We start from the raw sequence: 17016 nt of genomic DNA, 5'->3' as shown, positions 1-17016 counted from the left end.
AGAGATATATATATATATTTGGTACTATTTGGTATATATATTATTTGGTACTATTTTTTACATTTCCAACATAAAGGAGTTTTCCAGTCCCAAAACATTTATGGCTTATCCTTAGGATAGGCCATTAATATCAGATCGGTCGGGTCCGACTCCCGGCACTCCCTGCCGATCAGCTGCTTTGAAGGGTCCGCAGTGCTTCCCTTCATTTCCCACACTACTCCCACCGTGGCTCACCAACACACGTGTAGCGGCCGTTCACAGCATTACAGCCTTCTTCCATTGAAGTGAATGGGAGAAGGCTGTAATACTGTGAATTGCCGCTACACGTGTGTTGGTGATTCATTGTGACCAGCAAAGGAAATGAAGGGGAAGCAGCGCTAAAAAAAAAAATCATATCGTGGGAAAAAAACAAAAAAAATCGAGCAGCCTTAAGATTTCCCAGCCTGATAGAAGTTGATGCATTTTCCATTGTATTGTATGATGTGTAGCTGAATGCAAACTATTTCCAAGCTTTATTTGTAATTAGTCTGGGAAAGAGATCGATAAACGTCGCCCAAACAAATTAATTTCTTATCTATGGGGGAACGAAGGATTTCAACATTCCCAATCCTTTGTTTCTCCCCGAGAGAGAAACACCGTCCAAGGTGCCTTGCAGCCGCTTATCCTCCTCTCCTCAGAGAGGAACATGAACACTTGGCCCACCTGAGCGTGTATGTTTGTGGGGAAGGTGGTCATGTGTATGGCCAGCATTAGATAGCCGTCAGCTGCCTGAGCCCTATAGAAAAATCACCCCTTCTTACTACACATCGTTCACAATCCTCATTTTAATCTGACTGCAAATCAGATTTTTGCAAACTCATAATATGTAATCCGAGTCACGGTCATCAAAATAAATCGGGGTTATTACTGATACACGAGGCACAGGAGGAATCTTACAGATCGCTAATAAATACATTTCCGGCGCGCGCTCCTGTAAGGGGAATGTCCAGGACTAGAAAAAAAAAAAAAGGGCTTGTTTTCTTTTCCCGGAAACAGCGCCACATCTGTCCACGGGCTGTGCATGGAATTGCAGTTCAGCCTCATTCACTTGAATGCTGCAATACCAGACAGTCCATGGACAGATGTGGCGCGGTTTCTGGAAAAAATAAATAAAAATCTCTTTTTCTTGTCCGGGACAACCCAAACAAATGAAATACAAGGCAGCACAATGAACATACCGTGCAACACGTCTCACACATTATCGTACTTGTAAGCTCGCCTCCAAATAAGCGGTCCACAAAGTTGGGGATGGTTCTTCGTTTCTCACATTCTAAATTAGCAAACAGATAAAAGAATCAAATCAGTAGAATTAGTGACAAACCCGTGTTCAGATTGAATGTGTGTGCACAACTACTACATTCAGTCATTTCATAGATACCGTATATAACTTTTAGACATCTGAACGGTATATCTGCCTAGTTCTAGTGTCATGAGAGCAGTGGGATGTATTAATGCATAACTGGGCAGATGTGCCATTCAGGAATCTAGAAAAGCTGGGTGACATCAAACTTTCCCAGAAATAGCTGCAACGAAATGGCTGCAAAAACTTGTTAGAGGTGTTATCCCAAAATCATAAATTATAACCTATCCACAGACAACATTGTCCGGTATCCAAAGAGGTCCATGGACAGGTGGCATACAAGTGTGTATCTAGTGTTGGAAAATGACCTGACATCCTGCAGGGCGGTCATCATCGTCCCTGATGCGATTATAACTACATGGAGGCTAGGACTTAGGTTCTCAGCTTGTGCTACGTGGATCCCAGGGATGTACACGCCATGTCTCTAGGGGTACTGGGACTGTGTATGATCATAGCATTGGGGGCACTTTGATATAATTTTTTTTTTGAGTAGAGGGCATTTGGCTTAGAAACATTGAGAAACACTGGGTCAAAAGGTACAAAGCCACATGAATTAGATTACACTTAAATATATTTTCTTAGAACTCTCCATTGTGCCATTCCTCTGTTATTCCTCCTAGAAATGTATGAATAAATTGATAACAGAGTGTTACCAGTTGGGGATGTGTCCCTACAGAGACCGACACTGTCCAATCAGGGCTGTCAGAGTGAGACTTTACAGGGACACACCCCTTTGACAAGTGGAATGGTAACACCCAGTTGTCAATGTATTCGGAAATTTCCATGAGCAATAACAGAGGTACGGCACAACGCAGATGTCTGAGAAAATATGTTCAAGAATTGTTGTTATTTCATGGAGAATACAAGTATTTGTATTCCCCATGTCAGAATAGGTGACAGGTCCTAGTTATAAACCACGGTCTTCATGTGACTTCGATTTTTCACTTTAGGGAGAAAACATTGAGATTACGGCAAAACTTCCGACACAGTTGGATTCTTTTCTGATAGTCGCAATGTCGCTTGCAGTCACAGATATAGTGATGATGATGATGACTGTGCCGCAGCTTGTGTGGATTTATCTCCCAACACCGTGGCAGAACCTGAGAGCAGAGCGGCTATTCACAGTCACACTGCAACAGCTGCTCAGCTTCTAAACACCGCAGAAGCCAGTGTAGAGTTAAAGGGCAGCTGTGGTTTCAAAACTTCTGACAGGTCATAGTGACAGATCAGATGTTTTGTTGATTGCCGAAACGAAGGGGCTGAACGGAACGCAGTGCCCCATGGCAGAGCGGTGAATGGACTCTAAGAAAGTATATGTCTGTACACTGCTCTGCTTATGTCTTGTAGAAGAGCCAGGCAAAGCCAAGCTGCAGGGGCACAGCGCTCAGACCCCCACCAATGGAAACTTCTGTCACTTTGACATGTCAGAAGTCTTCAAATGACACTTAAAAGGGGTGTTCAAATCAAAAACAGTTATGGCACATCCACAGGTCTTGTCATAATTGTCTGATATATGGGGGTTCCAGAGCCCCCAAAATCTGTCCTGCCTGGTGACGTGGCTGCCACATCCAGGTAGAGAATGAATGAATGGAAAGGTGGCCGCGCGGCTCTCTACATGTCCTGTGGAAGTTCTGGAAACCGCTGAGCAAGTGAGGGATCTGGGACCTGCATCAGATATGCCATAAATGTCTGTGATAAGAACACCCCTTTAAAAGCGTTTTTACAAACACATGTATCCTGTATCCACAGGTCAGGGGATACAAGTGTGATTGCTGGGGGTCCAACCGCTGGGATTCCCAGCGATGAGAACAGGGGACCGAATGTTCACTGTAGTGCTCCATGAGAATGGAGTGCTGGTGCGCAGTCTCGACATAGAAAGTCCCATAGAAATGAATGGAGCGCTGGCTGAGCATGCGCACCAACGCTCCATTGTCATGGAGCACTTCGGGGTACTTTCGGTCCCTCGTTCTCTTCATCGCTCCAGGAGTCGGACCCCCCAGCGATCACACATGTATCTCCTATAAAGACACAGCTGTCCTCCTCCTTTGATTCAATCGTGGGGCTATATTATGCATGCGGAGCCACAAAACTCAACGCTATACTGCATGCACATATCAGCTGTACCTTTAACAATCTTTTTAACTTCCTCCTCATCGATCTTATCGGAATCATCCTGTAATGTTTTAGAAAGTGCCAAAGAGACTCTCTGTAAATACAAAAAAATTAAATAGGTGAGAACACACATAAAAAAAGTACCCGCCAAGCCCCCCCTCTGTACACCCACATTACTAACAAACCTGTTTTTTCACCGGAAAGTACGCAATTTTCTGTTATTTATTGCTACCTAGTACGAAGGCCCTAAAACAAGTCTGTTACATGGAGAGGCAGTCCACTGTACAGCAGATCAAACTTGTTCTCAAATGGTGATCCCCAAGACAAGTCGCCAACTGGTGGCAAATTACCCTGAAGTATCGGAGCCTACAAAATACACTTCTACTAAGGGTATAGAATACTCTGGTTACTATAGACAGGACAGGCTTTACTAGACTCTCTGAACCAATGTCAATCTAGTAACAGAAACCTGAGAAATAACTCAATACCTGGATCTCCTCCCCCCTCATTCCATCGAGGAGATAGCGGAGCAGCTCCTGGCTGTCCTGCTGCTGGTATCCTTTGAACCGCACTGCCCTAGGAGGAAACACAATGCACACCCCACTGATCATTCAAGGGAACATATAAAGAAAGCAAAAATACCATAAAATGCATAGTGTAAACTGGGCCTAATGCAGATTTCTATGCCCACTCAGGGTCTCTGGAAAGTCTGCATAGAATTTCTTTAGGCACTGTATGTCGTGGTTGTCATCCAGCAACCTTTTGGACCAAAATAACTCAGAAACCGCTGAATAGACAAAAAAATTCAAAGACTTCAAGTTTTAATTTTTGACTTTAGATAACATTCCTGGTACATACTCACTTTTTACAGACCTGAGAGAAGAGCTCTTTAGGGGTCACAACCCCCTTTTTAGCCTCCTGCATCTCAGTCAGAAACTGCCACATGGCCAGAGTCAGGGGTCCCGGCGGCTGCTCCAGCGTCATTTCCCGGTATGTCTGAAAACACAAGACCCAAATACATAACCGCATATGAACTTAGCAAATATACTCAAGGTGGAGCTAAAGCAATGATTTGTTCTCCCGGTGACCCCCTCATCCATTCTATTGGGGCATATAAGGCATCAGCTTTCCCAGTCTAACCTCCAGATTCAGAATATTATTTTTTTTGCAATGACTGCAAATGAGAAATAAAAGAAGCTGTACTTACCCATCTATCCAGATGCTCTGGCGGCACTCTCGGAGATTGTTTACATGCACGTAGCATGTGACGGCTGCAGCCAATCAGGGGTCTCAGCATTCACGTGTGGTCTTTCGGGTATTATGCCAGACAATATGATTCGTCAGCGTTTAGCCCTTTGATTGGCTGCCGCGTTTGCATGCTATATGCATGTAAACAATCACCCGGAGTGCTGCCGGAGCGTCAGCGCTGGATCGCCGGAGGAAACTATAGACAAGTATTGCTTCTTTTCTTAACTTCTCATTTGAAGCCAATTGGAAAATAAAAAATAAAAATAAAAATTCAGATTTCGGATAACCCCTTAAAAATGTCATCCAACCCCAGCCCACAGGAGTGAATGAGACTTTCGAGCCAAACTGCACTCTGGTCCACGGTACTGCGTCCGGGCTGGATGTTTGAATGACTTGACATTTCTGACGCAGCGATTCTTGATAGCATTGGCGCACGTGAGGAAGAGGTCACTAAAATAAACAGGGCTCTAGATAAAGTATTGTTGTCACATATTCTAAAGTTACTGCAATCTCCAACCAACACCATTGTGCATCACCAACCGCAATGGCCCGTTTAGCATTGGGAATCATTGAAAGTCCAAGCTCACAAGATCAATGACATGTCAGGAGAGAGGACAAGGCGTAAAAACCATGAATGGGGGAGACCCGCTGATCTACTTACCGGCTGACGATCAGGCACTTGTACGGTTACAGCTCTTCCTGATTGTTTCACTTCATTTAGAAGCTCTGATAATGTAGGCGTCTGGGACAAGCTCTTCAATAAGACAAATAAAAGATGAAGTCATTCTCATTCCTTCTAGTTTTATTATTAAGAGGAACATTCTGGGGAAACCTGATGCAATGTGTTATGGCTAGTGTAGGGCCGAAGGGTAGGAGTGTAGCATATTACATACTGGCTTATTATTGAGTTCAATGTATGCAGTAAGCTCCTCAGCTCCCACTAGTGGTGGCTGCAGGTAGACATAACGTTATCTTTTAAATCCCTCTCTCTCTCTGCAGGGGATTTGGAGCTCTGTATCAGAAAAACAGGGCTCGGCAGAATTTTTAACCTTTTTAGATTTAAAAAAAAACAAAAACGGTGTTCCAGCGTGGACATTTACTTTAAGGATACTAGATATGTTAAATCCCAATAGATTCCTACCTGCAACACAGAATTAAAGAAGCAGGTGTTTCCCAAGTTACTGAGCCCTTTTACAGTGACCTCTTTGCTGTCATTAAGCGTGCTGATGTTTTTTTCCACTTTAGTCGTCGACTTTTTGGAGTCTTCGCCTGTTTGATGTGTTACCTTGTCCAGGGTATTTTCAGTATTGCACAGATTGTGATCTGCTTGACCTTTCATTAAAAAAAAACATTTATTTATTTTTAAAAATTGCAGAAAGAAACTATTCCAATAAAACTCTTTTCAGAATTTTTTCTTTCAAGTTCTAGGAGTGGTCCACGACACTTGCCTACAAATGGACAAATAGCAGATACTTAGGGGTTTGTCATACGGTGGGTCTATACGCACCACGTTTGGGGTGCTCGCTGAGAATATGCGATAATACTCCAGGCGAATGTATAGACCAGACGGATTCCAAAAGAGCATCCCCATAAAGTGTAACTAAACTTTAAAAAAAACTTTGACGTGTCGGTGGGGGCCCCAAGTACGGAGACCAGCACCGATTGTAAAACGAAGCGGCAGGTATGAGTGCTGTGCCTTATCGTTTCTAACCGGCTCTGCTCAGCTCTCTAAATAAAAAGTCTATGAGCCCGTACACCGCTCACTTGGCTTCCCGAGGAAAGTCGATCAGAAACGAATTGGCACAGCGCTCACCCGATCGCTTCTGCCGCTTCGTTTTAGTGATTGGTGGGGGTGTCAGTGCTCAGTTTGATTTCCCTGCAGCGCCACCACAGGAGAAATTAAGCATTACACAATGTCCATTGATATCAATACGTGATCACTGGATGGAGCCATAAAACAGAACTGTGCATGCTAATGTATCGCATATCCGATCCTGCCAATGATCATTTCCATGGGATCATACAATGACCCTGGGGCAGTCACAGAAAGACTTACCTTTGTCACTAGCGCGGAGATTTGACTTGGACTTTTTTTGGATGTATTCCACTAACTGTCTGAGCCGCCCAGAACTGTTGTGGTCAACTTGGTTATCGCACAGGTAGCACCTTCCAGCAAAAACACAAAACACAGAATGATCAGGAATACGCAGCTACAAACATGTCACTCCAACTGCAGCGGGTAGCGATATAAGTATACAAAAACACGGGCACGCACCATTCTGCAATATGGCTTTATGTCCAGTAGTGGGCATCATATGATATAGCGTATTTATGTTGATTTTACTTCTGCTACATTAGGGCATGGCTATGGTCAGTAATGTCAGTGTACGGTCTAATAAAAGTCTAAGATCTGAAATCCTCCTCATCTAAAGCGCGGGTGATTCTCTCTCCCACCTCCATGCTTTACACTGCAGCTCTGCTTGTTCACGTTGACTATTATGATCAGGTAGTTGTCACATATCAGCATACTTTATATGTATTATTTGACAATAAAACACAGACAACACCTTATTGCAAGTCAGTAGTCATAGAAGATGCTGCAGAATTTAAAGGTTCTAAAACTACCAATTACTAGTCTTTCCCAAGCGAACAGTTAAAGGGGTTTTCAAAGACAAATATTAATAGCCTATCCTTAGGCTAGGGCATCAATGCTTAAAAATAAAAATCTCTAACCCAAATTTGCCAACTTTTGAGAAGGGATGTCAGGAAGATTCTGTAAGGAAACCGCGTGTCGCACAAAATTTCTGGCCTCACGCCACGCCCATTTATATAGGACACGCCCCTAACCGAGAGCATTTGCATACCAAATAGTGCATATGACCTGCTTCATCACACCCCAAAATGAATACAGACCGACTAAACTATTACAGATACCAGACCCCCTCAACAAATATAGCTCCGAGACCCACTAAACACATAGACTGCAGACCAGACTCCCCCTAATAAAGCCCCCCCTGAGAAGACTACCCTCTTAATACAGACCCCAGACGTCCTTACACTAGAGCCAGCGCCAGGACAGTGTTTGGTGGTCCCCGAAAGTGCAAGAACTGGGAAAGCCAAAAATATTTGGCGCCCTGGAGATCTCCCCCTTATCCCGAGAGTTGGAAAGTATCCTTTATTCCCATTAAACCTTTGAATGGCTATTTTTTTTTTTTTAAATAAAAAGGTGTGAAGGTGTAAGTTGGTTTTATTAAAATGTATTTTTACTTTTTGACATACAGCTGCTCTGTATCAGCTATACAGAGCAGCTGTAACGTCCGCTAAAGCCTGTTACCGTCAGGTCCGCGGGACTGACTGGTTCAGTGCACGGTCTAAGTTCATAAGATGCGATAGATTACAGGTGGAACCTGCGTGTCAGAGACACACAGGCCCTGCTGACACTCAACCCGTCAGATCCTCGGGACTGACGGATTTAGGTCATAGCGAAAGATACAGCTGCTCTGTATACAGGACACAAAGCAGCTGTATAGACAAATCAAGGGTAGGAGCAGCACTGTGATTCCTTGCCTGTTAAGGCTGATGCTCAGCTTTCAAACAGGGAGTGACCTCTCCCTGCACAAACGTGTATCCAAAAAAGAGAAGCTGAAGTGGTGGGATACTTAGACCGACATCTCCTCAAGGTCCGCCATGACTATGTTGGCATATGTGGGTGCCACATTCGAGCCCATGGCGGTACCTCTCAACTGCAGAAAAAACTCATCATTGAACAGGAAATAATTACACGTAAGGACAATCTCAAGTAGTCCCAAGAGAAAACTCTTGCACTCCGTAGAAAAGTCAGTCCGATCAAGTACCGTCTTAACACTGTTCAAGCCTCGTTCATGATTGATGGACGTATAGAGACTCGTCACATCGAACAAGACTAACAGTGCTCCCGTAGGAATAGAGACCTCCCTGATCTTAAGCAAAAAAAATCAGGTGTCCCTCACATATGATCTGGCTGACGTTGCAAATCTCCTAAGGACCTTATCTGAGAAGATCACCATAGGGCTTAGTAAGGAATCCCTACCCGAGACTATTGGTCTACCAGGGGGTGTAGTCAGATTTTTATGTACCTTAGGCAAGCAATACAGCATAGGCGTAATTGGATATTTTGGAATCAGAAATGAGTGTAAATCAGTCAATTAGGTGTATTCGCCTCTTGGCTAGTACCCACTATAAAACCTCTTGGGGATGATATATCCGCTGGAGGTCTATGTGGTGACTGGAGACAGGTTACTCTCTTATGGATAATGAGAGATGTAATCTGTACCGGGATGTTGAATACCTTGTAAGTGCCTGAACGAAAATTGCCTAAATGACGTTGTTTGCGTAAATGCGAACGGACCGTTTTCCCTCTTGTTGGAATGACATGTTGGATCTTATAAATTCCCCTTTTGAGATAACTATCCTCTTTTATGTAACAAAAATGGGTTATGGTTAAACAATGGATTTACCTGGCTGGGATTGCGATATTCCCTCTTTAAAGATGGCGGTTTTGAATACCAAACAAGGGATGACGTCTCTATAGTTGAATCTCGCGAGACATACTTGAGGTTCTGCTTCTCCATGTTGCCCTGACGTTATTTGATTTGACGTTCAGTTTATCCAATCTATGCGCTCCCTGCGGGCATGCGCAGTATGGTGTGTTTAACGCCGGTTTGGTAGACTATGGACGATTACGTGCGTTACATATGAGTCTCATGATTACCTTTTTTCCTTTCATAGATCGGTGAGTGCCAGCTGATCTCATTTTTAATCAATTACACGGTGTTGGTTTAATCAATCATAAAGATCAATTTTTATATGTTAGCCATGTTGCATCATCTGTTTGCATTATTGCATCATGTCATAACTCATGTTCACTATCTGAATTTTGTTTCACTTGTCACTTTATATTTATAATATTTATGTATTTTTATATTTTTTATTAATTATGTACTGATTTGTAACACTGATTGTCTGGGCTTTGCCCCCTATATATACACACACGTGTATGCTTTAACACACCTGACTTGAAAAAGCCTTCATAGAGAAGGTGAAACGTTGCAGTGGATGCTGGATGAATAAACCAGAGTTTTTTTGAGTGCTGCTTCTATCTTTTTTTGGACACAAAGCAGCTGTATCTCAAAGAGTAAAAATAATTTTTAATAAAATGTAGTTAGGAAGTTTCACTACTCGCACAAATTTTATGTAAAAAAAAAAAAAAAAAAAAAAAAAAAAAAAAAGATTTAAAAAAGGTGTACATAGCCTTTAAAAGAATCTCAAAGTAGTCCCTGGAATTAACCCCTTATGGAGGTCAGAAGAGTTTTGGGTTCCTACCATACATTCCAGTCGCCAACGCTGAGCACCAGACAGTGCGGCTCCGATCTTGGAGTGTTATAATGGTTTAGTGAATGCTGCTGCTCCGAATATCTGCCACAACCCTGCAAGAAAAAGGAAACAAATGCAAAACCAATTGTGGCGACTATACAAGTAATAGGGACAGTACAGCGCAGCGCCAATCATCCCGCGTGACACGTCATAACCACAGCACACATCAGCGGAGCTGTGATAAAGATATTGTAAATGGAAATTGGAAAAACCGAGCGCTAGAGTTTGATCTGTTTCAATAAGCAACTGTTCAGTTTTATCTTCGTATTCGTTTTACATACACTATATGGCCAAAAGTATGCGGACGCCTCTCCTAAACACAAAGTTCTGCTGTTTCAGTCACACCCATTGCAAACAGGTACAAAAATCAGGCACACCGCCGTGTAATGTGAATAGAAAAACAGAACTCTGCCCCAAAACTCATACATTTAAAATTCTGAGCGAGAATTCGTTTTTTTTCAATGCGATAAGGAGGGTAGAGACAGGTAGGAGTGGAATAATGTATCATTTGTGATTTATTTGCTATGTAATACTTTGAAAAATAAAAATTCTAGGACATTTAAAGTGACTCATTCATGAGCCAGAGAGGAGAACGGCCGAGCAAGGTAAGAGCGGCTCTAAAGGGTGTTTTACACTGGGCGATTATCGGGCAGACAAGGGTTCATATAACGCTCGTTGCCAATAATTGCCCTAACAGGGCAGCGATCAGCAGATGAACGTGGAAACGCTCCATCATCTGCCGATCTTATCTTTTTTAAAAATTGAAATATTATCGTAGTCGGCAGCACATCTCCTGTGTAAACAGGGAGACGCACTGCCGACATGATAATAATGTATGGGGACGAGCGATCAGAGTAACGACCTCTCGTCCCCATCCATAGCTCCGTGTGACAGGAGCAAACGAGCCCCGATCACCGAATCTCATTGATCGGCACTCGCTGCAACGGCCGCTTATTGGCCAGTGTAAAAGGGCATTTAGACTGTATTCACACACAGTGTTTTGCGTTGCGTATTTTTAATGCGTTTCTCGTATTGCCAGATGTGTTGATGTGTTATTAAAGTCTATAGTGAAATATAAAATGAACTACATACACTGCGTTTTGGTTCGTGGTGTTTTTAAGGCAATTTTATGGTCAGTAGCGTCCACCCCCCCCCTAGCGCATCATGCTCTGGATATGCTGTTTTTGCAGGGGTTTCTCCCATAGGCTTCTCTATAGGACTTCAAAAACGCCATTAAAAAAAAGAAAGAAAAAAAAGTACAAAATGAAACTAAACAAAAACGCCACTGAAAACGGCATAAAAAAATACATATTACATTTTAATAACACTAGCATTTTTAGCAGCATTTTTTTTTTTTAATACAGCTCAAATTGCCAGGCAAATTCTGCGTGTGACGGAGGACGAACGGCAAACTCAGCCATCCACATATTACAGGGTAGCCCTTTCATTTGATTGGCCGGCATGTAATACTTAATTTCCCCTGTAAGGTTGCACTGATCGTAGCATTTCCAGGAACCGGCAGCAATCCGCTTTAGAGAAAGTGTTCCATTAATTCACTGGCGCATGCTTAGACACCTCTCCTGGCAGATATGGGGGATCCCTCATTATCAGGATTGAAGCCCCCCGATCACGCTGACTTAATGACAGGCCATACAAGTAAAATACACAAAGCTGAAAGACTCCTGTAGTGACCACAGCACAGCCGTACCCGGTGACCACACTTTAGACAGATCCAGACCACGTCGGCTTCCTCTTCCTCGGAGCTCGCCTTTTCCTTGCCGTCCGTCTGACAGCCCTGGCACACGTTCCACTCCACATTCACCAGCGCCCGCTTCACCACTCCTTCATCCACTCCCTTCCGGATGTGTTTGCATGTTGGTTCTGAAAGACAAATCTTTATTGAGCACTCGTCATCCACAGAGCCCGGTTATTCCAATATTACGGCTGCAGTAAAATACATCTAAGGCCAAATAAATATGCAAGTGCCCCTTTAAGTGCCAATCAAAACAGAATATAATGTAAACCAAAAGGTCAAAGAGAAGCATAAAAACATAGAATTCAATAGAATCCTCTTCCCCCTGAACTAGGGGCATGGACGTGTAAGTATTAGGCCTCTGCTCCCCCTCTGAGAAGTTGTTTCATACATTGGGCCTAACAGAAAAGCCGGCCTTGTTGCCCTGAGCCACCAATCAGAGCTCATCTACCATTCCTTAAACTGCTCCGGAAAAATTAAAGCTGCGCTGTGATTGGTTGCTCTGGGAACTGCGGGCCTCATGTGTGAAAACTGCCTCAGAGGGCACTTGTTCTTGTTGCTCTTAGCAACCACTCACAGTCCACATTACATTTGTGAGGTTAATCCTACCTGTCTCCACAGACTCCTGTACGGGCAGGTTCTTTCCTCTCTTCTTTGCCATTCTCCCACTTTAATATTTCCTAAAAAAAATATTTACCAGAAAGTAAAAAAGGAAAATTCTTCAGCGCAATTGTTACTGAAAAACAGCATGGCGGGAGATAGCCGCTGCCAGACATCTCTAGCGACTGTGCATAGGGAGGAAGCTGCCGATCAGCGGCGGCCGGGCAGGGTTAACCGCAGCTCATGAATATCGAGGAGTAGATTTGAAATAGTTTCAAAACCCAGAAAACAATGGTGGTACCGCACTTTTATTTTCTATTCCACCACACAAAGTATTTTCTTTTTCCGTTTTTCAATATATTATACGGTACAATAAACGGTGCAATTAAAACTAGAACTCGTTTTGAAAAAAAAGGCCTTTATACGGCTGCGTTGATGGAAAAATAAAAAAATGTTTTGGACGGCAAGGAGCGAAAAACAAAAATAAAACACACGGAAGGGGTTAATGATGCCAGGACTCCTGGAGAAGGCCTGTGAGTTCTGCTCCCCCTCCCCCGCTGATTGACAGCTCTCACTGTGAGAGTTTATATGCAAGGAAAGCTGCGTGAGCGCGGCAGCCGGACTCACCGACTATCTATGGCCCTGTTCACACAGTTGTTTGCAGGCAGAAAAAAAATCTGCCTCAGAATTCCTTCAGGAATCTTGAGGCATATTTTGAACTGCCTGGACATATTTTTCTGCGCTTTTCGCCTGCGGCCGTTAAAGTTACGGCAAGTACCGTGGGCAAAAAATAAATACGCTCAGAATGTAGCGCCGCAGGTTTTTTCTGCCTCCCATTGATTTCAATGTGAGGTTAGGGGCGGAAACCGCGGCGAGAAAGAACATTTTTTTTTTTTCCGTGAGCAGGAAAAAAAAAACCTTTGCCTCCCGTTGAAATCATTGGGGGGCAATTTCTCCTGCTTTTTGGCACGGATTCAGATACAGTTTCCCGCGCCATAAAACACGGTGTGAACTGACCCTACGGGTGGATGGGGGACGATGAGTGGACAGGGGCCAGCGGGACTCACCGGCTCTATGAGTGGACAGGGGCCAGCGGGACTCACCGGCTCTATGAGTGGACAGGGGCCAGCGGGACTCACCGGCTCTATGAGTGGACAGGGGCCAGCGGGACTCACCGGCTCGCTCCACGAGGGGCCGGCGGGACTCACCGGCTCTGTGAGTGGACAGGGGCCAGCGGGACTCACCGGCTCTGTGAGTGGACAGGGGCCAGCGGGACTCACCGGCTCTGTGAGTGGACAGGGGCCAGCGGGACTCACCGGCTCTGTGAGTGGACAGGGGCCAGCGGGACTCACCGGCTCTGTGAGTGGACAGGGGCCAGCGGGACTCACCGGCTCTGTGAGTGGACAGGGGCCAGCGGGACTCACCGGCTCTGTGAGTGGACAGGGGCCAGCGGGACTCACCGGCTCTGTGAGTGGACAGGGGCCAGCGGGACTCACCGGCTCTGTGAGTGGACAGGGGCCAGCGGGACTCACCGGCTCTGTGAGTGGACAGGGGCCAGCGGGACTCACCGGCTCTGTGAGTGGACAGGGGCCAGCGGGACTCACCGGCTCTGTGAGTGGACAGGGGCCAGCGGGACTCACCGGCTCTGTGAGTGGACAGGGGCCAGCGGGACTCACCGGCTCTGTGAGTGGACAGGGGCCAGCGGGACTCACCGGCTCTGTGAGTGGACAGGGGCCAGCGGGACTCACCGGCTCTATGAGTGGACAGGGGCCAGCGGGACTCACCGGCTCTATGAGTGGACAGGGGCCAGCGGGACTCACCGGCTCTATGAGTGGACAGGGGCCAGCGGGACTCACCGGCTCTATGAGTGGACAGGGGCCAGCGGGACTCACCGGCTCTGAGTGGACACGGGCCAGCGGGACTCACCGGCTCGCTCCACGAGGGGCCGGCAGGACTCACCGGCTCTATGAGTGGACAGGGGCCAGCGGGACTCACCGGCTCAATGAGTGGACAGGGGCCAGCGGGACTCACCGGCTCTATGAGTGGACAGGGGCCAGCGGGACTCACCGGCTCTATGAGTGGACAGGGGCCAGCGGGACTCACCGGCTCTATGAGTGGACAGGGGCCAGCGGGACTCACCGGCTCGCTCCACGAGGGGCCGGCGGGACTCACCGGCTCTATGAGTGGACAGGGGCCAGCGGGACTCACCGGCTCTATGAGTGGACAGGGGCCAGCGGGACTCACCGGCTCTATGAGTGGACAAGGGCCAGCGGGACTCACCGGCTCTATGAGTGGACAGGGGCCAGCGGGACTCACCGGCTCTATGAGTGGACAGGGGCCAGCGGGACTCGCCGGCTCGCTCCACGAGGGGCCAGCGGGACTCACCGGCTCTATGAGTGGACAGGGGCCAACGGGACTCACCGGCCCTCTATGAGTGGACAGGGGCCAGCGGGACTCACCGGCCCTCTATGAGTGGACAGGGGCCAGCGGGACTCACCGGCCCTCTATGAGTGGACAGGGGCCAGCGGGACTCACCGGCTCTATGAGTGGACAGGGGCCAGCGGGACTCACCGGCTCTATGAGTGGACAGGGGCCAGCGGGACTCACCGGCTCTATGAGTGGACAGGGGCCAGCGGGACTCACCGGCTCTATGAGTGGACAGGGGCCAGCGGGACTCACCGGCTCTATGAGTGGACAAGGGCCAGCGGGACTCACCGGCTCTATGAGTGGACAGGGGCCAGCGGGACTCACCGGCTCTATGAGTGGACAGGGGCCAGCGGGACTCACCGGCTCTATGAGTGGACAGGGGCCAGCGGGACTCACCGGCTCGCTCCACGAGGGGCCGGCGGGACTCACCGGCTCTATGAGTGGACAGGGGCCAGCGGGACTCACCGGCTCTATGAGTGGACAGGGGCCAGCGGGACTCACCGGCTCTATGAGTGGACAGGGGCCAGCGGGACTCACCGGCTCGCTCCACGAGGGGCCGGCGGGACTCACCGGCTCTATGAGTGGACAGGGGCCAGCGGGACTCACCGGCTCTATGAGTGGACAGGGGCCAGCGGGACTCACCGGCTCTATGAGTGGACAGGGGCCAGCGGGACTCGCCGGCTCGCTCCACGAGGGGCCAGCGGGACTCACCGGCTCTATGAGTGGACAGGGGCCAACGGGACTCACCGGCTCTATGAGTGGACAGGGGCCAGCGGGACTCACCGGCTCTATGAGTGGACAGGGGCCAGCGGGACTCACCGGCTCTATGAGTGGACAGGGGCCAGCGGGACTCACCGGCTCTATGAGTGGACAGGGGCCAGCGGGACTCACCGGCTCTATGAGTGGACAGGGGCCAGCGGGACTCACCGGCTCTATGAGTGGACAGGGGCCAGCGGGACTCACCGGCTCTATGAGTGGACAGGGGCCAGCGGGACTCACCGGCTCTATGAGTGGACAGGGGCCAGCGGGACTCACCGGCTCGCTCTACGTTGCGATCAATGTTTATTTTTAGCACCTAGATCTCCAGACATACAACATCTTATAGATGTCCTTACAAAGAGGAGCAAGTTGGTGTGTGTTGTCCTCTAAGAGGCTCCGTCCTCCAACAGGAGAGAAAGATTTTAGACATCGTAAGCAAACTGGGGAGTCGGAGTCCCTTGGGTTACTAAGAGCGCTGAGAAGGCGGACATGTTGGCTCCTTCTGGCTATACAGTCATCCCCTTTTGATGGACTACACAACTAGAAGGAATGCGTGAATATTCGCCCCCTCCCCTCTTTTAGCACCTATCACTGCCATTACTCTTTCTATATTATTATACTATATATATATTTTTTTCTTGCTATATTGATAACATATATATATTGATGATTGTGACCACCTACCTCAGCAGCTATGTCCGAACATATGGCAGTCCAGGGGCCACAAATCACGTAAAGAACATCTGGCGCTTCTACTATAAACTACAAGAACATTACATCTGGGACATGCGCAGTTAGGAAGCGCCCTGTCAGCTGTCCCCACGTGTCGTCGTTGTGTTAGCTCCTATCGCCCCTGCTACACGTTACCGGCTTTCTCTCCCAGCCCAGATTACCAGAACTGCATGAAATCCAGAGGAAAACGAAAGTAGTTTCAGTGATCACTTATGTCTTCATTTGTGAAGGTGAGAAATAAGTGGTTCGGCCATTAACTCGAAGACCAACATAATATAATATATAGGAAATGATCTACAACTATATGGCAACATGGCAAGACTCTTTTTTTAAACAGTTCGCTCTCTTTGGAGGAAAAATGTAGACGCGTCAATTGACATAAATGTATAAACTACTTAATGATTGGTCAGAAATTTGACTGGCAGGTGAAAGCACCAATTGGAATAAAGAACCCCGAACCGAGGACTTTTCTTCTAAGTGTCAAAGTACCGTGTACGTATAATTGTCAGCTACAGTTGTAATTGTGGCCTCGTTAATAGAGTCAAATCACCGCTAAACTCATAGCAAACCTTCG

The 17016-nt window shown here is 46.9% G+C and overlaps 1 protein-coding gene across 1 annotated transcript in view; it reads right to left on the bottom strand.

Moving 5' to 3' along the window:
* Positions 1–16767, bottom strand: part of USP16 (ubiquitin specific peptidase 16) — a 28650-nt gene extending 11883 nt beyond the window's left edge. Inside the window, exons 1-11 of the mRNA XM_075854556.1 lie at positions 16395–16767; positions 12534–12604; positions 11880–12052; positions 10121–10224; positions 6816–6925; positions 5901–6091; positions 5421–5513; positions 4374–4507; positions 4000–4087; positions 3524–3605; positions 1218–1309 (exon numbers count right to left, since the gene is read on the bottom strand). Coding sequence (XP_075710671.1) covers positions 1218–1309; positions 3524–3605; positions 4000–4087; positions 4374–4507; positions 5421–5513; positions 5901–6091; positions 6816–6925; positions 10121–10224; positions 11880–12052; positions 12534–12585 — 1119 coding nt within the window. The 5' untranslated portion in view covers positions 12586–12604; positions 16395–16767. The remainder of the gene's footprint in view (positions 1–1217; positions 1310–3523; positions 3606–3999; positions 4088–4373; positions 4508–5420; positions 5514–5900; positions 6092–6815; positions 6926–10120; positions 10225–11879; positions 12053–12533; positions 12605–16394) is intronic.
* Between the last annotated feature and the right edge of the window lie 249 nt (positions 16768–17016).

Source organism: Rhinoderma darwinii, chromosome 2 (genome assembly GCF_050947455.1).
Source record: "Rhinoderma darwinii isolate aRhiDar2 chromosome 2, aRhiDar2.hap1, whole genome shotgun sequence".
Taxonomy (NCBI): Eukaryota; Metazoa; Chordata; class Amphibia; order Anura; family Rhinodermatidae; genus Rhinoderma; species Rhinoderma darwinii.
This window is presented reverse-complemented; position numbering and strand designations above follow the sequence as displayed.